This window comes from Manduca sexta, chromosome 18 (assembly GCF_014839805.1).
Source record: "Manduca sexta isolate Smith_Timp_Sample1 chromosome 18, JHU_Msex_v1.0, whole genome shotgun sequence".
NCBI lineage: Eukaryota > Metazoa > Arthropoda > Insecta > Lepidoptera > Sphingidae > Manduca > Manduca sexta.
In genome coordinates this window covers 10,594,346-10,622,153 of record NC_051132.1, presented here as the reverse complement: position 1 = coordinate 10,622,153, position 27,808 = coordinate 10,594,346, and the positions used below count along the sequence as shown (strand labels likewise).

The following is a 27,808-nucleotide window of genomic DNA, read 5'->3' as shown; positions in this document are numbered from 1 at the left end:
AACAGAGATTTCAGTCTTTTTAATAGAACCATTACAATTAATCAAACTAACAGTATAGGTACAGTGTAATAATGTATAAAAAGAACTTAAAATCCTTAATATTTAGGAAAATTACACATAAATACGATTCGCAATTCCGTTTAACTCCTTGACTACAGAAGTCTGCTGACGAAACTAAATTAAAAGGTTCGTTCATATTTCACCTGAAATTATTATTTAAACCTTTTATTACCGCATTTGATCAATAAGAAATATGCATAAAAGCTTAGAACACGTCTCGCTCAGGAGCTAAGTACATGCTTGCATATATATTCCTTGAATAGGAATTCTGCAAATAAAATTCATTTTTAAAATCGTCATTGACTTTAAGAAATCAAAGAAGTAAACACAACAAATACAATGAGAAATTTAACATTTTATATTATTTAAAGATTAAAATAAACTTATCTCAATGTTACACTAAATCTACAACATTCACACGATAGGCAGATATACAAAATTCTTACAGGCAACCCTGTCGAACGAGTACAGTAATGAGGCCTTATTCTCTATGACAATGGAAATTCATAACATGGCCGTGTTATATTAACTTCGAGAAGTTAGCGTAGAATAATATTCTGTATTCTAATTTCTGTTTGTCTTAAACGCGACGCGGTGCGTTACGTTCTTGTTACGCACTATCAAAATAACGTGACGCATAGAGAGTAAGGTCCCTGTACCCAAATCATTAAGGTATAAACGCTATTTTCTGACATAACTGGTTTTAAATATGGACAAAGAGTATAGACATAGCGTTGTCAATTGACAGGAAAATGTAAAAGAGATAAAATAAACTGGTGACCAACAGCTGTACTGTTAATTGTGATTAAGTTCTCGTGAGAGTATAGAGAGTACAATTGAGTTCTGCACCACTACAGACAAAAAGTTACACGGCCACAATATATTTTATACAGAGTGATCAAATTTGAAGATAATGTTCAGTCCTTTCTCTACGTCTATGGTTTAAAACATGGTGTTTAATTTTGATTTGACGGAAGTTGCTTGAGAAATAGAAATGTCTCGTTCTCACCAATTCCTCAAAAGGCTGTGTCCATAGTTAGTAACCCGACTTACAAGAAATGCACAAGTATTTTAAGTATGCCTGGACATAAAACGACAATTGGATAATATGAATACATTTTAAAAATATTTCTTAAATTACCTTATCTGCTAAGATACCACTGCAAAATAGACGCAATATTTAATAAAATGTACTCACATTAAAATTATACTCTTTTGTTTGTATAAAGTGTATAACCTAACATTTATAATACAGTTTTGCGAAACAATTCCTTTTTTGCATTACAGTAAATAACTACTTAAAACTTATTACATACTAAAATCGGTTATTTTTTTTATATTTACACGATATTGCTTCGTATATTGAGGAATTAAAAAATAATATTTGTTTATGGTAATAGCAAACTTATAATATTGTGTATGGCAACATTAGCGAGAAAACGGCAATTCCTCGATTAACGCGATTTACTATAAAACAGCTCCGTGCTATCTAAGCAATTCATAATTGTTTATTTTTTGCGTTGTCTTCAGTATTGGTAATGTAAAAATACTGTGAGTTCTACATAGAAACGGAAAAGAAAAATCAAAACGCGAATGATCACGTAAATAAATTAGAAAAATAATCATGGCGAGCGATTTAACATTAATTTACAAAATCGAATAAACAATTGTGTCAATCTAAACAGGAACTCAATCTTAATAAGACGAATTACGAACAAATTTCAGTGTCCGAATAAGAATTAAATGAGGAATTTAAAATTTACTTATAGTCGAAATAACTACCAATAACAATTAGATGTCACGCAGAGCTGTCGCACGCAGACTTGTCGAAAAACACTACACTACTAAATTGACAGTTGCTGAAGTTGCTATAATGTTTCTCGGCAACAAGATACTATAGCCCACGCGATCTCTTAATTAGCTTTACCGCCTTACATAGCGATCTATTTGTTAATTTCCAATTTATCAAAACATAACAAATAATATTGACAGACATATTTAATAACAACAAATTTACAATATTTTTTACGAGTATTTAGTGTTAATAATTTTGAGTATTAAGTTTTTAGATAAGTACATGAGGGCAAAACAAAGAAAAAAAAAATATAATCGTCGTACTCTTCTGTCGCAACGAATTAGTGTACTCAATCAATCTTTTCAAAATAAGACGTTTCTCTTTCTACAAATAAAACGAATAACGATTTGACATACGTGGTAAACTAGGTATAACTGATACCATATTTTATGAGCAGAATAAGTTCAAGCCAGTTTTTAATGTCTGAAATTAACACGTCATAACTTCCTTCGTGTTGACCAGAGATTATAAATAGCTGTATTTCTTTAAGTCTCCATATACATTCAAAACTCATACAACATATTACTTTTTAATAAAGGCGTCGATGATCCTTGGAGGTGCTCATCTTCCTCTCAGGGTTTCCTTTAACTTTTATCGTTTTAGAAGGGCTAAGAGGAGGCAAATATCTTGACGTAAAATATTAATATTATTATACAACTACAACTACTTGGAACTAACACATTCACACCTAAGAAGGGACGGAGATATCGTCTCCGCCGAAGAGAGCGGATTCTGGGTATGAACTAGAGCTGCCACCTTCAGTAAATAGTAGCCCGTTTTTGCACATAGGGCTCCACCCACAGGGATATTACGCTACAATTTAAAGTTGAATGCATTCCTGGTTAAACTTGAGTTATCCAACGTTAACCTGTAACCTGGACATGCAACATCTAAACCCGAAGATACGGAGTAAAACACGGATGGCACTGTAAAAGTAGCTCTAATGACACCTATATTAGGCCTCCATGAGCAGTAACAGAGGAACATCGTGACTATAACTTAGCAAGACAAACAAAAAATATATAAACCGAACATAGAATAAAGAGATATTGAACCTTATTTGGGGAACGAAAACAAAAAGATAAACGAATTTAATTACTAGATAATGACCTTTAAGTGTTAAACTTATCACATTATTCATAATAGGAAGTGTTTTTTTTTTTCTTCCACAAATGTTATGAATTGTTGCAACCCAAAACGACCGTTACAGTTACTTGATTCATAGATAAACCCTTGAATTAATGTTGAAATATTCGTATACCATTACAACTCGTTGGATTCCCAAATAAAATATTCCAAGTCAATCTATATTTTGAAATTTATTTACCGAGAAATAAACAAATTCAAAATATCTTGTTTATATCGTCCATACAATTTTTTATGAGTAATGTGAAATACTAAAATGGAGCGGTACGAAAAAAATGGTATTACAAAAAATAATTCGAATTTCGCAGACCAGATACTCCATTTAAATATATTTCCCTATTTACTTTTTTATATGAGTATTATTTAAAAACCTAACACTTTATAGATTATTTGAAAGATATACATGCTTTCATAAGAAATCGCATTTAAAAATGCCTAGTTTTCGAAATATTTTCCTGTCGTTATTGCTAGCGATGGGAAACGTATTCATTTCTTAGATATAAATTTTCAGATACTCACAAACATTTGTTTCGTAAAATTCTTATGAAGGCATAACTTTGGAGAAGTTACATGTAATAATATTGGTACCGTAAACTACCTTATTTCTTTATTCGTTGCGTCCAACATAATTTTAACGTTTGTTTATGTATATCTGAACAAATATATCAAAAGGTAATTGATACAGATTCTCAGTAATAGAATAAAACCTACGCAATCTACATTCCTCACATAATACATATTCTAAGTTATACAATGGAACACATTTTTGTGGCCATAGCTGACAGCAGGGCCACTTACCAGGCGCATTAATAGAGGTATTTTGGCACTTGTAAGAGGCACCAGAAGACTCATAAATTCTTTTACAAAGTAGAATTAACCTGTCTTTAATATTGCTTGGTAAAATGGAAGTTCATAACGGAAGACCATAAACTGCCATAAGGAATAATTGAAAGGCTGAAGATAAGACAAGGTCTGACACCAAATATTCATACCAATGAACCCAAACCACAGCTACAGCGCTATGTAATTCAATCAGTGACCTGCTTCTCCGACCCGCTCTGCCATCCCGAGTCCATAGTATTTGTGTCACTATAGCAGTGATGGTGGTTCGTTTTCAATATCTCTTCCTTCTCTTCCCTCACAGGCTCGTACTGAGAGTCAGGAGCGAGGCACTTCGAAGTCTCCGGATCGTTGGAGTACACCTGGTCTACTGGCCGGTCATCATCTGACAACAGTGACTCTTCAGTTTTAGGAGACAGCGGCGAAATAGGCTGGACGAATGGCTTAGACTCCACGTTGGACGGCCTCGGATGGTCTTTAGGACTGGTGCGAGGCACTCGTAGGGGACTCATGTGTGTTCTGCTTCGAGGACTACCTTCCATTCGCATACTTGAGTTAAGTTCCGACATCCGCTCGTTCAGCCGTGTCTCGTTCATCCGTTCGATTCGTTCACTCAGACGCGAATCATTCATTTTGTCACTAATCCGAGACTCGTTCATCCTTTCCATCCGCTCGCTCAACCTTGATTCGTTTAATTTGTCACTAATACGTGATTCGTTCATACGTTCCATTCGCTCACTTAATCTAGATTCGTTTAATTTGTCACTAATACGAGATTCGTTCATTCGTTCCATCCGCTCACTTAACCTTGAATCGTTTATTTTATCGCCAATGCGCGACTCGTTCATTCGTTCCATTCGCTCACTTAACCTGGCTTCGTTCATACGTTCACTTATTCTAGAATCGTTTAACCGATCAATTCTCGGCTCACTCAAATCACAATTCCTAGAATCATTCAACCTGTCATGAGAATCGCTCATTCGTTCTAAGCGATTATCGCTCATCCGCTCACTGATTCGTGACTCATTCATCCTGTCAAACCTCTCACACACACGGGGCTCATTTAAGCGATCACGCGAGTCACTCCTGCGCTCACTGAGCCGAGTTTCGTTCATTCGTTCGATTCGTTCGATCCTCGGGTCTATTCGTTCGGTCATTCGCATTGAGCTGTTGATGTGGTCGATCTGGTCGGTGAGTCGGCCGGATGAGTTGAGTTGTCGCATCTTGTCCTGCGTCTTGATATGTTTGTCGGCCTGTCGCGGGCGTCGCTTGGAGCCGACCTGTGGCTGCGGCCGCTGCTGCCGCGTCAGTGTGAACGAGCCCGTGTCCGACTCCGACGTCGACTCTGGGTGGTTCTCAATGGTCCCCACCAACGCAGACACGTTTGCGTTCATGCAACATTCAGCCTACACAATAATAATATCACCTTTATAAGTTATCTATATCCTGTTTTATACCGATTTATCGTAAGACATAACGTCTGGGTACATTATGTTATATGTCGAGATATCAAGTGCTAGTATGTATAACTGTGTGTATTAGCAGGACTCAAAGAAAAATAAATTAAGTTGTAAGGTTATGTAATAACAGTACTTATTTTTTACACATACCTTGACAGAGACATTGCAACAACTGGACACGTCCGCGAAGTATACCTCCGACTCGGCGTTATTGTTCGCGTTACGGCAGTCTTGCATCGACGCCCTGCCGAAGAACAAAATAAATATTAAAATTACGAATAAGTACTAGTCTTTAAAGCAATAAATAGAATTTATTTATATGGAAATGAATCGGTTTTATTTTCCGTTTCTAATTTATGATCGAATATAATAGTAAGATTACATTTTTTTGTCCCGGAATAGTGAGTAAAAGTAAGTGTGTAAGTGTGTGAATATATATGAATAGCATGGCATGGCATATCTATGAATAGAAATATATTAAGTGATTTAAGAATTTTCATCTCTATTTACTTCCCAAAAACTCATATAATATCATTTGGTAATTATGCATTTTGAGAATCTTTCATCATTGAAATCCACTTTGGAGCAATAGCTTACCTTATAGGTGAATGTTTGTCATTTTGGAAGCCGAGGTTCTCCTTCCCCTGTTTTTGACACGAGTCGCTGCTTTGATCTGAAACTGCAGGAAATATTATTTTTAGAACGGCTTTTGTCTTAATAATCGGTAATAATGTTTGAGTGGCAATATTGAAAAAATCTTTTAATACAAATCCAACAAACCTTTACTGCCCGTCTTTTGGTGTAAACACTCAATAGTCACATTCTCATCCATCCTACAGTCTCTATGCAGGTTACTTGCACTCATTCCCAGTCTCTGGCATCTGTAAGGCACCAAATGCCCTCTCAGGGTATTGAACCTCGCATCCGGCGGCAAGTGGGCCATCTCAGCCTGTATCCGGGCCATGTCATTTACATCCGCCGGGTACATCTGGCCGAGATGCGCCATTTCCGGATTCATCCTCATATCGGGGTTTAACCTACTCAATTCTGGGTTTATCCGGGCCATTTCGGGGTTCAACCGAGCCATCTCTGGGTTCAACCGGCTGTCGGGGTTCATGCGAGCCATATCGACATTTTGCGGCATGTTGTGCACGAGGTATGAGTTCCTGGTACACGTGTGTGGTTGTATGGGCATGTTTGCATGTTCGTGTACCGCCGAGTTGCGATGGACGTCCATATGGTGATGATGGAGGAGCGTGGCCGCCGCAGGGTCTTGATGATGGAGATGATGCCTGGAATGTCAAACATAACCATAATATACACTTCATACTTATTCAAGATATTATTGTACGTGGGTAAGGTGTTACCTGCTACCGCTCCGTCCCTGTGGGCTGTAGGGGGGCGGCGGACCCCACACACCAGTGTGCTGGTCGAAGCTACCGCTCGCCTCGCCGAATCCTTCCTGAGTGAACCCAGCCTGGGGGAAGTTCCCTTGCGCCTGTAAACAAACAAATTTTGATACTATAATACAAAGGCATTTCTAAATTTTTTTCCACGTTGCGTACCAAACTTGGTGTTAATAAGACACGGATAAAATATAATACTTTTTTAGCAAAGCAACTCACCTGTGCAAAATTTCCCTGGTTCTGCACGAAACCTTGCCCTTGGAAGGTGGCAGAACTCTGAGCGAAGCTGGTCTGCGCGGTCGACCTCTGGAAGGGCTGCGGGAACGAGCCGGCGAAGCGCTCGTCGTACCCCTGGGCGGGGGCGAGTGTTCCGGGGGGGGCGTGAGGAGCGTGGGGGGCGTGCGGGGGGGCTTCCGTCTCACAGAAACCGTACGCACTGTCGCCTGACTGAGGCACTCCGCCCATACGGCAGCGGGAACTGGAAAAGTAAATGTTGTATTGTTATTTTTAGTACTTATAGGCCACTAAACCATGATAGATAAAAGTGACAAATAAATTAAAAGAGAATAACAAGTAACTAAGCAGGCAAGGTATTATTCAAACTTATCGATATGGTGAAAATGTAATAATAATAACTAATTACGAATCGGTCGGTCCAGAATAAGTACAACTATATCGAAGAACAAATAAAATTGTCGTTATAAATAACTCACTTTTGACTGTTGGTTCTTGGCCAAGGGAACCAACTCCATGCAGAACTCTTCCGCGCCGTGCCCGGGTTTGGAGAGTAGAGGTTTCCAATACGACCTAAAAAGGTATCAAAACATTTGAGACCCAACTCGACTGGTCAATAGCACACTATCAAATAATCTGTAAAATTGCCACGAATGCTTGGCTGATTATCTAGCTATAGTTTCCTAAATAAATCAATAGTGGAAACATACCCGGCGCCCAGAAACGGTGCTGGAGACTGATGTCCCACGCCGGCTGCGTAGGATGACACTGCGCGCAACAACTGCAGCTTGCCTGAACAAAATTCCAAAGATTTTTAGGACTCATAGATATTTTGCATGAAGAATTTACAAGAATTCTTTAAAAAGCATTATCATGCCAGCTGTATGAAACCGAGGACTCAAGGCGACAAAAAATTCGGCATCCATTTCTCTGCGACATGTTTTAGATTACGATAGTATTTCTGCTAGAAAAAGCTATCTTATGTCAATAAAGACTGGTTGCGATTGAAGTCACAGCAAACATACCGATTTCGAGCCTTACCTAGACTCTAGACTCTGGGCAACGGACTAAAGCCGTTACTGAGAATAATATGATTTAAAAAGCGATATAAAATGGTCTAAAACTGAGCCTGACCTGCGCCGTCCTGCCAGCAGGCTGTGCAGGTTGCCCGGCAGGTGGTCTATACAGCGACCTGCATCGCAGTTCCAACTGCTCCCAGTACATTTTCTTGCGCTCGTGGCTGAAATAAATATATTTACGAATTCATTGATAACAAGCTGTGCCCACTACGTCGTCAGTGTGGACATAGATCTGACTCCACCTATCTCCTACCGTTTACAATGCACCTTCCCGGAAAACAGAACTCGCGCGACGCGCGTGGCCTGTTTCCACTAAGTGGCCATCTCACCTCCTTTATGTTACATATAATAAAGTTTTATATTATTCAGTTAATGGATTTCGAATCCAATGAGTTGATTTTGTGTGACACTCCAACGAACATTTGAGCAAACAGAAAAATAAACATACAGACAGACAAAAATTTCAAAAGTTGTTGTTTTACTCTCTGTTTTGGTGATAAGAATATGATAAAATATCGTTGCGTCCATGCTTACCCGTAACTGGCCGTGAAACGTAACGTGAAGAAATATTATGACGTCATGGATACAAATGAGTACAAAACTACTTCCTATCTTAATTTATAAATGATAGCAATTAGTTCTAAGCTAGACAACGTCACCATGCCAACGAACTCCAAGGCAACGGACAAACTGTGTCAGGTCAAAAAAAACGCTATCACTGAAATTGCCGCCTTCAGCCCGAGTTTCAAGGACTATAATGCCATGATACTTAAATAGAAAACTCACTTGTCTATTCTTAGAAAAGTGACATAAGTTTTCGACGATATACTGAATATTTTATAGGAATTTTACCAAATACATGGAAAACTGAGTAAATTTGGAGGGAATATCAAGTTTATAGTGCCTTTGGACCTGTAAATCTGAGGAAATTTGGAGGGAATATCAAGTTTATAGTGCCTTTGAACCAGTAATAAGACTATGTCTCAACCAGGCCAAGGCCACAGAAGCAGTATAAGTCAAAATTCAAGATCAGCAAGCCAATTCCCCAATGACTCGGAGGAACTAACCGATACGGAGCTTGTGAAGCAAGTGAACGACTTGAAACATCAAATCAAGATCCTAAACTTGGAAAATGAAATCATAGAACGAACTATCATGAGGTTGGAACCAGCTTTAATGCACGGAGTCCAGCAAGCCCTGGAATATGCCACTAAATTGCAAAGTAGTTCCTCTTTGAACGTTGGGAGCTTCTTAAAATCACAGACTTCCAGGTTTGGATTTGATTCCCTAATGAGTCCATCGCGAATGTTAACCAGTCCATCAAAAATATCGACCAGACGCGTGGAATCATCTGCTAAGATTGGAGGCACGGTCATATTCGGGTCCGGGCCGAGGATCAACGTACTAGAACGTTCCGAGTTAGTTATTACTGAGATGGAAATCCTAATAGACTTTTTAGAAAAGGTTAGAAGTAAGGCTGCAAAACAACACGCTTTGCTCAAAGCACAGTTGGAAGAAATCGGGGTAAGGGTGGTTGATATAGAAAAGGCTACGGAAATGTTCAACCAGCAAGTTATAATTGAGGGATGGGACAAAATAGCCCAAAGAATTCCAGCTGAAATATGGATTAGGTTTATGACGGAGTGGGTCAAAATGGCTGACAGTAAAATTGGAAAGTTGCGACTTAGAACGAGCACTTTAAATACACAATACGGCAAGCTCAAAGGTCAAATCAAAGTCAAAGCCGAACTAAGTGAAAGCTTACGACCGGTAGACTTTGACAAACTAAAAATCGAAAACGATGAATGTACAAAAATAATAGACCAGAAGATCCAACAACTAGGAGAGTTGAAAAAAATGACCGGCGACGCAAATTTAACTCTGGCTGTCCATAAAAAAGCACTGATGGAACAAAACACTTACCTAAATGATGTCTTGAAAACTATAAAGACTAAAATAAAACAAACGGCAGAGTTGGACAAAGAGAAGAATGTGATTCAGATCCAAGCGGATAGCCTGGCGCAGAAGTTAGAAGACGTGAGAAAAGTTAGGCAGGCGTACGAAGTTCCTGATATAATGGACTACGTTCAAGTGAAGGCGGAAGTGACTGATTTAAAGCACAGTGTGAAGTTATTAGAGAACCGAGTGCACATACAACAGATTGCTTTGACGTCATTGAATAAAAAATTACAGACCATGTTTTTAAATAATTAAAGAATTGTTTTCGGTTATAATTTTTGTGTGAATTAAATATTGTAAAATTATGTGATGTCTAATGTCTGTCGTTTAAATGATTTTAAATACATTATTTAATATGATGTAGGTACCAATCACGTCATCATATGAAAATTATTTACACACTAACTAAAATGTGCTTAACTGCACTTTAAATCTATTACACGCCTCGTCATTTCTCTCATGGAAATTGTGAATACATAATTTTTACCTATAATTTTGATATCTGGTGCATCCCTAATTTTCAATCAGTTACCACGTTAGATTATTCCACCAATAATACACATCAACATTTTTATTTTTTTTATTTTGGCAGGCAAACTGTAATTACCATGATGACCACCCAGACTCGGGGATGACTGTGGCTATCTTGGTTCACGGTCCTTACAACCCAGCGGTAATACAAACTCGAACTAACCTGAGCAGCTGATACGCCAGCATGCAGCTAAAGATGCAGACGAGCACAGCGCTGACGCTGAGTGCGAACACTCCGCGCAGGCACCAGTACAGCGGGCCGTGCACCACGCCGCAGTCCGTCACGCCCTCGAACACGCAACGCACGCCTGGGACGGTTAACATTAATTTTATAACCTGTTGCATATTAATCTTCAACAATTATTAAATAAGTTTCTGTAGAAAGACCCTTTACAGTTGAATTTCATTGGTTCTGTCGAATGATGACTTCTTCAACAACTTTTTTTCTTTTAAAAACTACAAAACGCGCGACGCACTTGTATACTTGCGGTTTGGAACCCCTCGAATTTTAACTTCATTTAAATTATTCAGTACCAAATACTGATCTACTTTTCTATTAAAATAAAACTCGTATCGGACAGGTAGACATATGGACATTTAAGGCGCAGTTCTCGTAGCACCTTTATCTACTGAAGTCTAAAATAGAAGATGAATCATGTATTACCGTCGTCGTCATGGCCGCTGTGCTGCGTGTCCGGGGGCATTGTGTAGCAGGTGCACGTGCGGGTTAACTTCGTGTACTCGCAGAACTTGAGCGTCTGCAGTCTGCAATCCACACACACCAAATTATATTGATTAATAATGTATTAATTTATATTTTTTTTATTTCTTAAGAGGCAATCTGAGAGGGGATTCGGCACCCTTACCTTCCTGACTACCATAAATGTCGTGTATCTATTGCGTAAGGAGTAAGACTCGTTTACAGTTCATAAATTACAATATCAGGTAAATCTAGTCATTTTTTTTCTGATTAAAAACCCATCATGGTTTATTACTCGACATCAAAATTAATCCCAGATCCTCACCATATCCAACGTATACACACTACCGCTAGATTATAGAGTAATTCTACCGCAATCAAATATGCAAGTTATGATATAAAGTCAGAGAAACTATGCGAAGGTCAAGGTATATTAGTTATTCATGTTCGCAAACGAGAGCATCGACCCAAAATTAACATTTCCAATACCGATAACTTATAAGACGAACACAACAGGTTTTTGAATCTTTAAAGGTTGTATTAAGTAACTTTATCGGCATCAGTCCGTTACGTTATTTTAGTAATGTTTTATGGATTTGTCATTCATAAGCTTATACGGTTTGATAATAATGTAGAGTGGGATGAGTGATTCAGCTCATGTGGTAAGTAAAACTTCAAAATTTCTTAATCACTCACTATGTTCAAGCTCATTACAACCATGTCTATTCTTTTGATTATTGGTTGATTTATGACTGGTAGTTCAGTGCGTTTATTTTTGATACTAATTTAAATATATAAATCATTTCATCCATTAAGTTTTATACACTACATTTTTCTCAATAAGTTTATTTATGTTATAAAGAATCTTTGAAATATTTTTTAATTAAATAAAGACGACATACTAAGTCATTAGCATATACAATCACCACAATTATGACTATAGTAGACGTACTTGTTCATGTGGATGACTGTGGTGGTGATGGTGACCAGCACGCAGGTAAGCGCACACACCAGACAACATGCTCCTACCACCTTGATCTGAAATGATATCTCATTATATAGTGTTATAAGGCAAATACAGCATATATGTTTACTGCACCGAATAATATCAGATTATGATTTTATAATTCAATCAGAACCACAACGACTTCCTGCCACCTTTATTTGGTCGTCTAAATAAATTATAGTCAATTATGACTACCGCTATTAGCCAGAAATAGATTGTATTGAAAGTTGAAACTGCCACTAAAATAACTTCCATGAAGTTAATTCGCGGTTATTGTTCTTAATGATTTGTTATATTTCAATTCCAGGCTTGATTCAGGATATTTAAAACATATAACTGCGTGTTTTGATCGCTACTTTTTTTGTAATGACCGCAAAAAAAACATGTTCTATAAACTTGAATGTGATTTCAATATTATCTTAAATTCTTCACAAATATATCTGCACAGTTTTTTCTACTATCGTCTACGTGTAAATACGATGAAACGTGACATACTTTTCTTACCATATAGCTGTAACGGTTTCTGCGTCGCGCTAAGCTCATGATGCACACGCCTGTCAGCACCAACTGGCAACAAATAATATTAAAAAACCTTCAAATACTAGAATCAACTTGTTCATCGTGGCAGAACGAAGTTAGGTAAACTTCGGAGAGAACAACAACAAGAAGACAACTTTTACTCTGTAAATCATATAGTAGCGTGTATTTTACAGCATCAAGCAGAGGCATCTGCGTGGCTCTAAAATAGTAAATCTTTGTTTTAAATCGAGTGAGGTTGATAATTTTTCCATACCATAGCAGCAGGTACAGCAGCGGGCACAGTCTCCAAGTGCTGCGGCGATGCTGTGTATGCGCGCAGCAGGATGTGCTGTGCTGCCAGCAGCCCCCCGAGCGCCGCCGCGAGCGCACCACACCCCACGCACCACCACGCGTACTTGCGCCGGCGGCATGTGCTGTCGTTGCCGTTGCATCCCACTGAGGCTAGTGGAGAGAAGAAGATATAAAAAACATTAAATGTTATGTTACAAAACGCGAGTACTGCGAACACTTGTAATCGTTATAGTTTTAATATCTTAAATTATTGCAGGAATTAACTATGTTGTTGGGCAATTAAATAATTTAAGTATTCAATATTATTATGAACTAACCCCTGTACCAATAAAAAAAATACGCTTAATCAATATCTGAAAGTATACTTAATCATTGGTTTGTGCATCGACAGCGTAGCAGTTTGTGTAATTTGAGAATCAATAACAATAGACTGTTTAGGTCAATATTCTATTAAATTCTGTTCTACAAAGTTCAACACATTCTTGGTCGATAAAAAACCTGAGACGAAGTCTTGGTGATATTATGAGTATAATTTAAACCCAATTATAAAAATATGTTTTTAATCATAATATCTGTATGGAAACTGAAAAGCTGAGCACCACCAAGTTTTCTTATTATCTTTATTTTTATTGATGTGGCTGACACATTTAAAGGAAGTGAAAAAGGCCTTTATAGGTAAGCGAACAAAACAATAGTTTACCAAAATAAGGCGGGGGCGGTACATAGTGCTGTGCGACGTCTGCTGCGATCGTCGACTGAGGCGTCGATACTTGATATTGTACTACTTGCATAACACCGCACGTTTGCATCGCCTATGCACTAACGCATAAAACTCACTTTACAATACCCTATAGTCACCTCTAGACTTGAAATTATATCACTCAACGTTAATAAAACACTCGACAAAAGGTTTTTTATTCTCATTAGTCGACATGTCACATCACTTAAATTCCCGCGTAAACTAAAAATAAAATGCTATCAATTCACACAGAGGAACTTTTGAATAGCGCGCCAGATTACAAAATCGATATTTACAACCGCGTAAGGAACAATGAGCTTATTGTAAAACATTATTTGTTTATGTCGTAAAAACTTCTTTTTAATTGTATTTGATGTCAAACAATTATTGAATTATTACTTAAAACGCTCATTAATACACTTTGCTTAATTCTTTTGTTTATTTTCACATCACACACGAAAAATGCTGAGCGGATCACGTCTTCTTTACAAAAATAAATGCAATATAACGTTTAAGATCAAACTACCACGAAACTTGATATTTTTGATGGAAATATCATTTAAAACATCATTATTATTACTTTAGTTTGCGACTAGGTTATGTGGCTTTGACAATGGCTGCCCCGCGCAGAAGCAGTAGACTCTTTGTAACGCACAGGTAGAAAGGTCTTAAATCGAGATTGGCAGTTATGGATTTTGTCGTGTACGTATTATTGACATTGTAACAGACCTTTAGTTTGAGAAATTACTTGTTAGAGACATACAGGTAGATATTTATTCACTCAGATATATTCAATGTTTGAAATTCATTGTTGTTTTTGGTGGGAAAATTTTGCGACACCAACTTTTATAAATCTTCGCATCCTTTATTCGTGTAATAAATTGCGTGGTTTATTTTTGAAAGAATGCATGGAAACATAATTCGTCCGATGTCAACGGTGTCGTAACTTGAAAGAGACAGAAACTGGAACGAATTTTCGAGCTTTTATTTCGCTTTTTTTAGGGTCGGTAGCGGATAAATGGCTTTAGTGACGCAAGTTTCCATGCTCATCGGCCACCATAGTTTAAAAAAAACATGGTATTTTACCAGTTTGATACAAAATAATGTATAGGTTGAGAAATAAGGATACTAGATACAATTTTCAAATTTGCTATCTCCGCAAAAAAAGGAAACCACATGCCAGGGCAGCACTACAAATACTTTAAAATGCTTGACATACTTAATATAAAATCTATGTAGCTAGATCAGTAACAGTGCTGAAGGAAGTATGTCAACTTGACTGTTCGGCTAAAATTATCTTAGATTTCAAGTCTTTTATATCCTGCAAATTCCAGTCTATTAGGTACGTACCGTATGTTAAAGCCGAAATATAAAAACTTAAGGTTGGTTTTATTATTGATTAATCGTTTTAAATTTTTATTCATCGTGTTCTTAAAAAAGTGCTTACACTGAGCTCTCTTTACCAGTGTTTCGAGGATTGTTACCCTAATTCACCTATACATTGACATATTATAAACAGATTCTGAACCTTAATCCCTCAACATTAAGTTGGTATACCATTATTCCGTCTGTTGGTGGCAGCAAGGACGCTGGCAGGCGGACGTGGTGGCAGCGCTGGTGGTGTGTCGGTCTTGGCTGGCGGGGGTGGGCCGGGGTCGTCTGCGCATGCGTACTGCGCTGACGACGGCTTGCACGTGCAGGCGACTTGGTACTGCGGGGCACAAAGTTTTGTATTTAAAAATAGCTGTAATTATGTTTTAAGAGTTCTTTATACAATTGCCCATTTTGATTCCGCACTAATGATAAGTTATCTTGTAAAAATACTTCTCCACTGTGCATCGCCTAAATTATGTTAAAGTGTTTTTTTTTTCTAAAACGCGCACTCTGCTTATATTTCTGCTGCTTATATATATTATACATATAACATAACATAACATCACGCATTTTATCCCCGAAGGGGTATGCAGAGGCGCAACTAGGGCACCCACTTTTCGCCAAGTATTTTCCGTCCCATGATGTGATAGGGGGCGAGCCTATCGCCATATCGGGCACAAATTCCAGACTCCGGGCTGATACTGAGCAGAAAAACCCAAATATCACTTTGCCCGACCCGGGATTCGAACCCAGGACCTCAGAGCGCTATTGTACCGGACATGCAATACAACTACGCCACCGAGGCAGTCGATATTATACATATTAGGTATACTAGATATATTATGTATAAGAAAAATGTACGCAAAAGAAACAGAAAATTTTAACTATCGAGATTTTCCGTCAGTGTTTTGCAATTATTAAAAAGTTTTTATCAACGCTCAGATACCAGTTAATTAAAACATAAACTGTAGGTCCTTACCTTATGCAAGTCAGATGTGACAGAGGCGCTGGTGTCGCAGTCGGGGCACGCGTCGCGCGCCGGCGAACTGCGCGCTGACGTCACCTCCGCCAGCGACATCTCACCTGCACCACCTGGGGACAAGAAGTAGACAGGCTAAGACGAGTAGAGAGACATTAGGTATATTATAAAACCCAAGTGTTAGTAGACAGGCTCATTAATACAGGGAATTTGTACAGCATAATAGGAAAATAATAGAATGGGTCAATTTAGTTATTTCGTGGGTGTGAAGTGGACACGCAGGGCAGTTTTAACCAGCAATATAAAAACTTGGTGCATATGAAAACAAGTCATTAAAACCCTTAAAAACAGTTCACACTAACCATCAAAGCACCACAAACAACTTAAAAATACCATGAAAAATGCCATTACATCCTCATTTTGAAATGTTATTATCGCATACCACACGTAAGACAATAATTATGATGCAAAAACAAAAGGCTATACGCTTTACCGTTATTTAAAAACGTCATACCGGGCGGCCATTAAATTCCGCCATTACAAAAAGTCGCAGATCGCTTCGCAAAACAGAACTGAATCGAGATGCATCTGCTGAGTGCATACACATCCGGCCGTCACAGCTGGCCACCCGACTACTGCGTAAAGGTGGTGCGTGAGTTTAATTATATTTTTTGCTAAATAGCCCCTACAAACATGTTATGGACATGTATATATGACACGCATAACACAAATGTCATGACGACCAGAAATTGTATTGTTCAAAATTTTTACGATTACATGAAAGTGGGTGGAATTTCCCTAGACCAGCCTTAATAGCAAAGCTATCTATCGCTTTCGTTTACAGTCTCGCTATCTGTTACTTAATTAACGTGTATTTTAATCTATTTGCCAACTAGGTACATCTATGGTCACAGTAAAATCCATCAAAAATAATAGGAGATCACACACAACATTAATGATGATTATAAAACGTGACAAATCCAGTAAGAATAATTACCAATATAAGAATAATTATTAGTACCCATATCGGGACAAGTACCTATTTGTGACCTGCAAATATGTATTTATATTCATGTCTCGTTGCGAGGAATAGCAGTCACAATTTCATATCGAATGTAATTATAACATTTTAGAATTAATGTATGAATGTATTTACGTTCACAATCCATTCACTAACCGTGGGAATTATAATGTCCACAATAAAGTCACGTCCAATTGCTACTAAAAACACGTGCATTTCACACGACGAGCCTAAGGCCCGTACGGTTAAATACACAATTAGCACGTTCGTGTCCAAAACGGTATTTCAGAACAGGTGTACAGACTACAGTCACGGTGTGAGAAATCCCGTGGGATTTGAATTTTCACCCAATTATCTCCTAATACTTCCCCACTAAGAAAGAAAGATTTTATTATTGCGACAATAACAGTATAACGTGTACAATAAAAAAGAAAAACAAAATATGTAAAGAAATATTACACAATTATACCCATTATGCCAACGAGGGAACCCACATTCAGCTCCTTGCTGCAGTACCAGCCTGTTACTGCAGCGCTGATTTTAACCAATTTATTTATTAGGTAGATACCCATTGTAAGTTTCAAAGATGTGTCTTGTTATACTATGTGTGCGTAAATGTATTTCAAAAATTAATTACGTTACATTTTTGTAATTAAGTTTATCGTAAACTGTGTAAGATACCTACAACTCCCAACCTTTATAAAATACTTACATATCCTTAATTGTTATTATTCTTAAAGTACTCTGAACTGTTATTATGCACTATGATATGGTGTTATGTGCTACCCTATTAGCACAATGCATAACAGAATCCAATTGCTAACATTCAATACCACACCGTCGCTACGTGGGTACCACCCACGTAGCGACCTAGTCTGTTGAAAGGTTCGGGGAAGGACGCGATGCGACGCTGTTTTATTTATACTCTATATTTTTAGCCCAATTTAAACTTTATTTCTAGTTGACACTTTCAAGACGTTAGAGTTTAAATATTTTAATCAACACGTCTAATAAATTAACTAATTAATGATAACATCTGCTAGAAAAGTATTTTAAAAATACTCTGCATAGATGTGCTTTCCCCTCTGTAATAAACACGTAATTATATCTGACAATCGCTTCCCACGCTGAAAAGAAACAAAAAGCGAACAAATCTGTTGACAGAGCACTGCGTGGTTCAACGACCGGCGCGTAATCATTCAATCATTCATTCAGGCGAATGTAACTCGATACGAGCCGGTCCGAGCCGCGGTGGACCATTGTGCCTTGTCAGCTTTTTGTTAGTGCTAAATTTGTTTTTTTTTGCGCTACCAAGCTATGAAATTAGGCCTATCCTATAACGCAGATTATATTTTTTTAGTTTAAATAATTCAATAAAAATATTATATTATTGAATCGATTCTTACATAGTTTTAAACTGTGTCAAATTTAGGTCGAAAACATTTAATTAAAATTCGTCAATCCAAGAACCCACTTCACTTCACAAGAACCCATCCAAGATGACCGATTTAAGACTTTTCTTACGAAGCAGCAAGGGACTTTATGCAAACAATAAATGATTTAAAAAGAAGCAACTCGAGTACCAAACTATTTAATTGTTTTATAACGTTTCGGACATAATACTCCTATGTTATGTACAAAATGTACTCACAGAAGCGAGTCAGCGGGTTTTCCGTGGAATATAGTGACCGCTTTACCATGCGGGTAAAAGTAGAGACGGTACCACGAAACTTACATAATGTCGGAAATTCCCCTATCTATTCACATAGCCTTTGGAATGTGTGTGCTATTAGCTTTATGAGACACAGGATTAACAAAATAAAACTTTAGTGCATGTAATATCGATTGTATTTCTCCCAAAACATTTTAGTATGTCTATATTGCGCGCTGGTTCACTCGCGTGAAAAAGATTTCCGGGACAAAAGACCCGCTAAATATTTTCCCGTAATAGAAAGTAGCCATGTAGCCTCCTATCAGTGAAAAAGAAATCAAAATCGGTTCAGTAGTTCCTAAGATTATTGCGTCCAAACAAATAATCTCTTCAACTTTATATATTAGTATAAATTCTCTTCAAACGAATATTATATGTAGATTTCAATAGAATATTACATTAAAATCAAAATGTAGAAGCACTTATCCAATAGATATATAAATAACCGATAAGAGTGGATTTGGTTCGTTGTTTATTATTTTGTTTTTAAATAGATATTTAGGGATTTTAATTGTAATTCATAAAGTAACGTAGCTATAAAATGCTTTCCTGCCCTATCATAACATTAATAATCCAAAGAAACCAAACTACCGAAGTTTAATTCAGTTTTATTTTAATCTGTGTTTTCGTACAAAAGCTTTCAATAAACAATGTTTAGTAATCTGTATTTTTCTGCTAGAATCGTCTTTAGAATTATCCACCCATTGTAAAAAATAGCTTCAAACGTTCTCCGAAAATCACTCCGCAATACACCACTAACAATCAACTCATCCTACCTGGCCATACAAAAGGATGGTTTAGGTCAATGATTTATTATAGAAAGTGGAATTCGCAGGTAGACAGGTAGAGTCTGTAACAATGGTAAATCTTTCGTATTGGTTAAGAATTTATAAAGGCGTGCTAGAGTATCTCTACTATCTGTATTGCACTCGATTGCCAGTCCAGTCTCCAAGCACTAAAGGTGAGTACAGACTAAAGCATTAACTTGTAACAGAACATCGAGCATGCACCGTTTTAATATTTTATTGAACCGCACTTCGAACAATACGCACGATGTTCTGTTTTAAATTGATTTTAAAGACAAAAAGCGGGTATTGTTGTAACATTTTATCGAGCAAACGCACGATCACAGGCATCATACACTGAGAATATCGCAGCACATGCAACCTGTAGATCCGAAATTTCAATAAAAATTGGACATAAAGTAGAAAGAAAAGTTTTAAGTTAATGTAAATATTTTAAGTAAGTAAATTCAATAATTTATTTAAACCTGTAAAATGTAAAACATTGTTTAATTCCTGAAATTAGCGCGTTCAAACAAACAAACTCTCCAGCTTTATATAATAGTATAATTAGGTTCATATTGTAGAAGAGGATCGTTATATATTTAGGCATTCCATTGTTCAGCAATGACTAATACATGAAACAGGTCTTCGTGATTTATTGATTACATTACGTAAAAACTACGAAGTAAATCTACACACAAAAAATATCATATCAAAATATGCTTCCAATGTCAATTAAAAATAACTGCCAGAAATGGCAATAAAACTTTGTAACGTCCGTAACAAACTAAGTTTATATTCATTCATATAAAAGTTATGTCCATAAAAATCAGTGATGTCCCAACACTAATTTGATTGGCGGCAGTACAACCACAAATAATAATAGTTATGACCTCAATTTTATGATGTTAAAGTAAGCTTTACACATCTAAAAAAACTTTACAGTCCAATATTGCAGTTTGGTTATTTATTAAAATATTTGTATTCTGTAAGTGCAGGCAAAAGATAAACAAATGTATTACTAGTATTAAGTCTTACTGCATCATTAGTTACACATTTAGAATGCAAAGAAATAACAACAAAAGAATAAAGAGAAGTTATACAAAAAACAATTGAAGAACTTTGCACTGACTGGGACAGCATCACGTCAATTAGTTAAATGAAGCACGAGTTCTGACTTGGGCTTAGTGAGTGAATGAAGGATCCCAAGGACGAATTCAAACAAACCATTTAGTTATACATAACCATAACCCAGATATACAATATATGGAACATAAACGATTTTTATTAATGCAATCAAATGTTATTTACTTTGCGTTAAAGAAAAATAAAATATTATAGCCGAATCAAATAAATATTGTAGATCACAATACATATTCAAATTCGATAGATTAGATACACTCTCACCAGTTACAGACCTGGCGCGGCTTGTGTCTCAATTTTAGCATTTTCTTACATTCGGTGCTCGAGTACCCTCGTACTCTCGTACGACCGTACTCTCGTAGGACCTCTCCTATTCGGCAAGAATAATTCATAGAAGCGCTGCACCACCGGCATAACCTCACGATCATGCGGGAATTAACCATCTTCATTCAATTATACGGTAAAGTGTAGCCGTCAACAGTAACCGCTCCACTTTCACTGACCCCCGACATAGCGTGCGAACCAGCGCCCGACGCATTGTTCAAAATAATATACAATTATACGAATTTTGTATCATACAAGCGTGCAGAAACTTTCTCTGTAGTCATATAAACTGCGCATCCATGCACCTTTAACTATGACACTTTTTTACATTCTTCACAATCAAAACCATATTATGCTAAGGTTATACGACAAACAGTGAATTTACTGTTTAATAATGTTCAACTGTCTTTACAACTATCATTGAAACAGAGTATGTCTTCATAGTGAAGCTGCAGTTTCCATATAACTGGCAATACAAAACTCATTTGATAAAAGTACATAGTAAAAAATCTCTAAATGCACACCGGTTCCAATAAAACAGTTTGAATATATTTAGGGTAGGTCTACGTTCATCAGTAGACACTGGAAATCTTACAGCTCATGATAATTATAATAATTAATCTCATTTAATATTATTATCTACAGCACTACCAAACTTCCTACAATTCTCATCGGAACTGGGTCGGATGGGATGTCATAAAGAACCTGTCCCACAAAACAATAGTTGCAGCGGTCATAAACTAGCCAAAATAAACTCCGACCCAATTCTCATAACAAAACAATTAAATTGTGTCATTTGCTTTCGACAAGCAAACAATACTGGTGATGAAATATTTGGCAATGCGAACTGCTTATGGACATTGCTTCACTTAGCCTGAGTTTCTTAGGACCACTAGGCACGCTGGCTAAGTGCTGTCAAATAGCACCTACTATTTTGCGTCGCACAAACGTAAAATATAAAACTATTAATATCTAGCAATCATTTTTCGAAATCCTAACATATTTTTATATAATGCTTCTGTTGTCCGAAGGTCGTAACATAAATAAGCTGTGAAACTGCCTCTTTGGTTTCTATATTAATAAACAAATTCGGACTTGTATTGTGTCCAATATTATATTGATGGGCCTGGAGCTACATGTTATTCGAACTGGAGGAATATGGATTGAGCGCTAAATTCATTCGCATCTCCTAATCTGTTTAAAAAGTCTGCAGGCGTGTTAATGAGTCCCCCGCTTCCCGAAATAATTGCTAATTAGCTGTCTACTTGATGGAATTCATTACTCTTTGCTATAAAATAAAACCATTGACTCTTTGATTTTGAAATATGCACGATTACGATCACAAGTCTGCCTCAAGTGCTGGGCCAATTAAAGAATCTCTAGTGTCAATTGGTGAAAATATGTCACAAGCCATTTAACTCCGACGGATATAAGCCGTGCCATCATATTAACGGACGCCATCTGTCGTCTCCGCCCACACTCATTTACCCTTCGGTAGCTAGATTGAGTTTCGGCATAAATGGGGTGATGAAACTGGACAAAGTATATCTATTATATCATAGCCTAGTAAATTAAACATCGTCGTATATACAATCGAGATTGTATGCTGTTGAAAGGTTTGTTGCAACTATTCGCTATACTGGACTTGGTGGAATGTTAAGGGACTAATTTTGCATTAAAACTGAAATTTCGATTAAGTAAGAAGGTTTAAAACATTGCCGTTATATTTCTATTAAAACTAATGGCATAACCATTTTGGCTTATTCATAATGTTGTTTCAATTATGCACTTTTCAAAACCTACTATCGCGTCGTCACAAAGTCGCGGGCAACAGCTAAAGTTACATTACTTTATGATTAATTCAATTCGTCCGTTGACTGCATAACTATCGCACAGAGATCCATTGTTGTGGGAACATGGGGGCATTGATAAAACAAGCTGAATTGATACGCGACCAACGTCGTTGTTTTTTAATACCACTCTTTGTTCGGTATAAACTGCACAGCTTAGAGTCTTTCAGCAGTGCCAATGAAGTTTTATCAGTTTAAAGCTATGTTATCAATAAAACTTAAACATGGACGTAATGGCCTAAAAAGTATAGCGGGGGTATAAAAGCGAGTTAATTGAGCGCAAGGCAAGTTAAGTAAAGTCCTTATTTGGATCCGACCAAGCGAGTTAAGTCACGGATGAATTTTACTTAATATGCCAAAATGGCAAGCCATCTCACTACTGTCTTGATTAACAGCTGTCAATTGTTACTCAATATCAATATATTTTGTTTTATAGTAGATCTCGCTACAGTCTACAACGAAGAGAACCTGCGAATGGGATACTGCAATCCCCCAACTTAGCGACTGCAAGAGCTCTGAGAGTTGGGAGGGAATTGGGGGAATGATTGGAACCCCTTTAGGATAGGCGGAAAGGATAAAGGGAGGATATGTTTGCGAGCCCTCATAGGCCTCAATTTGTAGTTACAACCAAGAATTATACACACTGAACTACGTGCCTTCGACTACGCAAAAATATCTCACCGTGCATGGGCGTGCATTAATCGTGGAGACCGAGTGCACAAGAATTGCCTCAGGAGGGGAGATCATTGGCTTATCTTGGTTTTAAAAAGGTTGAATACTCCAGCCGATTAAGTACTATGGCCCACGATAGTAGTCTTCTTCACCACTCAAGGCCTAAGAGTCTTCTTAAACAGTATGCATAACTAATCGCCATTCCTTGAACGTAAATTTGATGACACGGTGTTGCTACATTCGTTGTAAACATTAGTAATGGATGTTGTCAGGCAAGACTTAAAACGTGGTAAATAGTAGGACGTATGGCTGTCGAAGTTGATTTGTGATGTGGTAAAAATCCTTTTTTTTTTTTTGCAAAGGCAAAGTGACCCAACTATATCTGAGAGTAAGCGAATTGGGATCTAGATAAAGTTTCTACTAACGTAAGAAGATCGCCAGTCTATACAATTATGTCGTCCCATTTAAACATAGGTATATACTCTTTCGTCTAGTCAAAATTACTAAGAATAGTCACAGGGGTGACCATTTGCTATTTATTAATTCCATTATTCTGCTAAAACCCCTTTTTACTTTATCCTACTAACATAAATCCGAAAGATTGTCAAGATGTTTGTTAAAAGTAAACGGCGAACTCGCTAAACGAATTTTGATGTTTGACGCCATAGATTCTATAGACCGTGTCATGAATTATCTTATATGGAAAAAAGGTTATTGCGCGGCCGGAGCCGCGAGCAAAATCTAATAAAGAATAAAAATAAATCAGGTCTATAGTAAAACAGATAGTGGTGAACCAACCAACCCTATGATGAAACTAAATGCTGCGTGCGATTTAATATATGATTTATATTTATCAACGTAAGCACATGAGGCGACGGCAAACCTGATAATGCGTTGTTGGCGCCCATTTTGTATATAATATGGGCACTGTATAGCTACTGCGAAGTAACTTACCGATGTAATATTGCCATAAAGCATACTGAGTGTATGAAAATAATTTACAATTTTACCAAGGATTTATTTAGCCAATTAAAATGTATATTACACATACATCACGCCGTTATTCCCGAAGGAGCAGACAAAAGTGTTAAAGTGGAACCCACTTTTTGCCAATGTGATCAGTCTAATGATGAGTGATGCAATGCAATCCTATTCCAAAATCGGGCATAAATCCAAGACTCCAAACTGATATTGAGTAGACAAATGCAACACCACTTTCCTGACTTGGGACATAGCGGTGTCGTCGTCGTTTTAGCCCAGCGTGTTCAACAACGACATAAAATCTTTTGCTGGTATCGCAGAATATCGCACTCGTACGTACACAACAAAAATTTCGCGCATGTGTTCTGCATCAGCTGTCAATTTTGTACGCTGAGTGGTGAGAAGAGTGACACCAGACATGAGGGGCCTCAATTGTTTCCTAGCGTGAAGCCATATGCGACTTGGCGATAAGGCATTTGGACAAAAAAGTTTTTCGGTAAAGTTGTGAAAGATATACAACTCTGAACATATGGTTATTTTTATATTGTTTAAATGCAAATATTCATGTATCGTAAAGTTTGAAGTGTAAATTGTTTCTACACGCAAATAAAACGCGTTTTATAAAATTTCAAGGGTCATTTACTCTTTATCTACCGTTCATAATCGGAAAATTCAACGTTTTTGCCAAACACCCGAAAAAATATGTTTGTAACATTGCATTGATACGGTAATTTCACATACAGACATTAGGCCAATTACAGTATAACCCCAGAATTTAATATTCTCCTTACGCAAAAACACTCCATCCTCGGACATTCTATAGATATGGACTTTCTTGTTATTCCAGGAATGTGCAACAACTAGCAACACTACATAGCTTAGTAACATGATGACTGTGGGAGAAATGCCGACGTAATTATACGTTTTTATAACCATAGTAATTACTGTGATTGTGTTGTGGAAAAAGTGCTAGAAGTTTCCGAGTTCATATTTAAATGTCGCCTTGGAGCGTATGGTGTGGACAATTAAAAGACCAAAATAAGTCGCCATCGCTCTAATAAAGAACTTAAAGTAGTTATTCATATTTTACTTGGAACTAACTTCATTCCAGAGAAATAAGGAGGCAGTGTAGTGTAGATACTATTTGTTTCGCTAGTGTTTTGGGAGGTGCCAGTGGTAATTCACGATCAGGAGAGCTACTAGTTTCTTTTAATTTAATGTTTGATATCCCGCATACTCAAAAATAACTTGTAATAAATACGAAATCTTTATAGTATATGACTCCCTGTAAAAATATTTCAAGCAATCCTTTCGATAATTGGTATCATTAACCATAGATAAGATAGATCAGGTCCCAAATTACTTTAGTAGTTTGGGCTTTATTACAAAAGATAAGGGACAGTTAGACGTAATCATGATCTTGTCCATGGTTGGGCGTTGACCTCTCCCACGCCTGGCGCAGCAACATATGGCATGTACGAACTAATCTGTCCACTGGATTGGTTTTAGCACAGGTTTTTATGCAACGTGTTGTTAAAACTGGAATATGGGTATATTAAAACATTAAGGTTACATGAACCTTGTACTCTATGTAAAAGCTGTTGGGATAAATATCCGTAAAATAAAATTGTTTTCTATTACATTCTATTTTCTATTGTTTTTTAGACTTAAACATTTACTATGAACAAATTCAAATAAAACAGCGAAAGCGCACCTCAAAATATAAAACAAATTCAAAACAAATGAACGCAACAATTCTAAGGTCTCTGAATCGAATTGACGTAAGTTTCAAGCGGGGTAGAGCAACGGTTACTTTTACCACGTTAATTATATTTTTTGAATAAATGTACAAAAAATATTTCTTATTTTGGCGTGTACACAAAATAACAATGCTCTCTAGTAGTCTCTATCACACAATCTGAAGTCGGAATTCGAAGATATCGGGTATTGTTGCTAAACTAACATTTTTTCATTCCATTCATTATTTTGCTCAAGAGCCTAATGATTGATGAACAATGCTGCATGACCTGGCGACGAAACTAAAAAAATATAAAAAAAAGTTACCATGATCATAAACGATCAACATTTTTGCCGTTAATTAGGACATCTTACAGTAGTCCAATGTACATGTTTAAGTATTTTAACAGCTATATAATATTATATTTAACTGCCCACAGCCAAAATAATTTTGAATTTAATTCGATGTTCAACGTGTAATATTGAATGGTGTAAAAACTTTGCTCTTTGTCTGCGCGTTATAATTTTTTAAGTCATAAATGTATGGCCAGCGTTCATCTTAATTTATTTAAAGTTATATTTAACATACTGTATTCAAATATTAAACTATTACCAACTTACAAATAACCATGCATGACTACCAAGTACAGCAAATAACAAAAAAATGTGTTTGGTATGTTTGTGACCTGAGTGAAGCTACACTAAACAATTTAAACTTATAACCTTTTTTCAAAGGTCAATGAAAATACCACTGGCATTATCTATGTTTTTTTTAATAGCCCGATAGTTTACCATGGAGTTATATTTTATTCGCAACAGTATCAAGCAATCATCATTCTACAACGGTTAACTAACGAATTACAAAGTTTACAACGCCTACTTTCCAAACTAGTTTATCTCGATTTACCTTTGTTCTTCACCGAACTGACTTTAATGCGTTCAACAAAATTTCGTAACTAACATAAAGAATCCAACTCACCACGATATCCGTAAAAATCCTCTTAAACGGCCACCATTATTTTTGCACAAAACTATTTCGAATTTCATAACCAATTACACATGTCACTTTATAATCTGAGCCACATTCACTGCAAATTCAACATAATTTGGTCGTGTTTGCATCGGAATTTCATAGAAGGAGGTAAACTTTTGTGTTTTACAAACTTCTTGGTAGCCAAAAAGAGGTTTTGTGGCGCGTCCGTATCGCCGCGCGTCGCATTTTCACTGACTTGAAGATATTTTTACCTGTAGCAGCAAAAAAAGTTTTACCGTGTTGGAACTTAATTGCTTGACACGTTCAAAATACAACCTTAAATCATTAAAATAGAGAATATAATCCAAAGCTGTCGGCATATTGCATTAGTGTGGCCATAGTCAAAACGAGT

The 27,808-nt window shown here is 36.9% G+C and overlaps 2 protein-coding genes across 3 annotated transcripts; one reads left to right on the top strand and one right to left on the bottom strand.

Moving 5' to 3' along the window:
- Positions 1-4: 4 nt before the first annotated feature.
- Positions 5-27,638, bottom strand: LOC115456442. Of its 2 annotated transcripts, none has more exons than XM_030185521.2 (17): positions 27,403-27,638; positions 16,200-16,312; positions 15,404-15,557; positions 13,070-13,257; positions 12,772-12,843; positions 12,223-12,308; positions 11,235-11,335; positions 10,734-10,878; positions 8,136-8,241; positions 7,712-7,793; positions 7,481-7,574; positions 6,987-7,245; positions 6,729-6,859; positions 6,142-6,653; positions 5,959-6,040; positions 5,512-5,605; positions 5-5,307 (listed from the first exon to the last, which is right to left on the bottom strand). In XM_030185521.2, the coding sequence occupies exons 2-17, from the start codon at positions 16,296-16,298 to the stop codon at positions 4,090-4,092; spliced, it is 3,423 nt and encodes a 1,140-aa protein (XP_030041381.1). In that variant the 5' UTR covers positions 16,299-16,312; positions 27,403-27,638; the 3' UTR covers positions 5-4,089. The 2 variants fall into 2 exon arrangements, with proteins under 2 accessions (XP_030041381.1, XP_030041383.1); XM_030185523.2 differs by having other exon boundaries at positions 4,090-5,307; positions 12,781-12,843.
- Positions 8,704-10,314, top strand: LOC115456443. Its single transcript, XM_030185524.2, has one exon. The coding sequence runs from the start codon at positions 9,059-9,061 to the stop codon at positions 10,292-10,294; it is 1,236 nt and encodes a 411-aa protein (XP_030041384.1). The 5' UTR covers positions 8,704-9,058; the 3' UTR covers positions 10,295-10,314.
- Positions 27,639-27,808: the final 170 nt, after the last annotated feature.

What these genes read in the sequence shown, in the direction of transcription:
- LOC115456443 (XM_030185524.2), top strand. Translation starts at nt 9,059, where the DNA reads ATGTCTCAACCAGGCCAAGGCCACAGAAGCAGTATAAGTCAAAATTCA.
- LOC115456442 (XM_030185521.2), bottom strand. Translation starts at nt 16,298, where the DNA reads ATGTCGCTGGCGGAGGTGACGTCAGCGCGCAGTTCGCCGGCGCGCGAC. An exon ending in CCAAGAACCAACAGTCAAAA is followed by an intron (nt 7,246 to 7,480) that starts GTGAGTTATTTA and finishes TTACTTTTCCAG; the next exon opens with TTCCCGCTGCCGTATGGGCG. An exon ending in GTTGCAATGTCTCTGTCAAG is followed by an intron (nt 5,308 to 5,511) that starts GTATGTGTAAAA and finishes ATTATTGTGTAG; the next exon opens with GCTGAATGTTGCATGAACGC.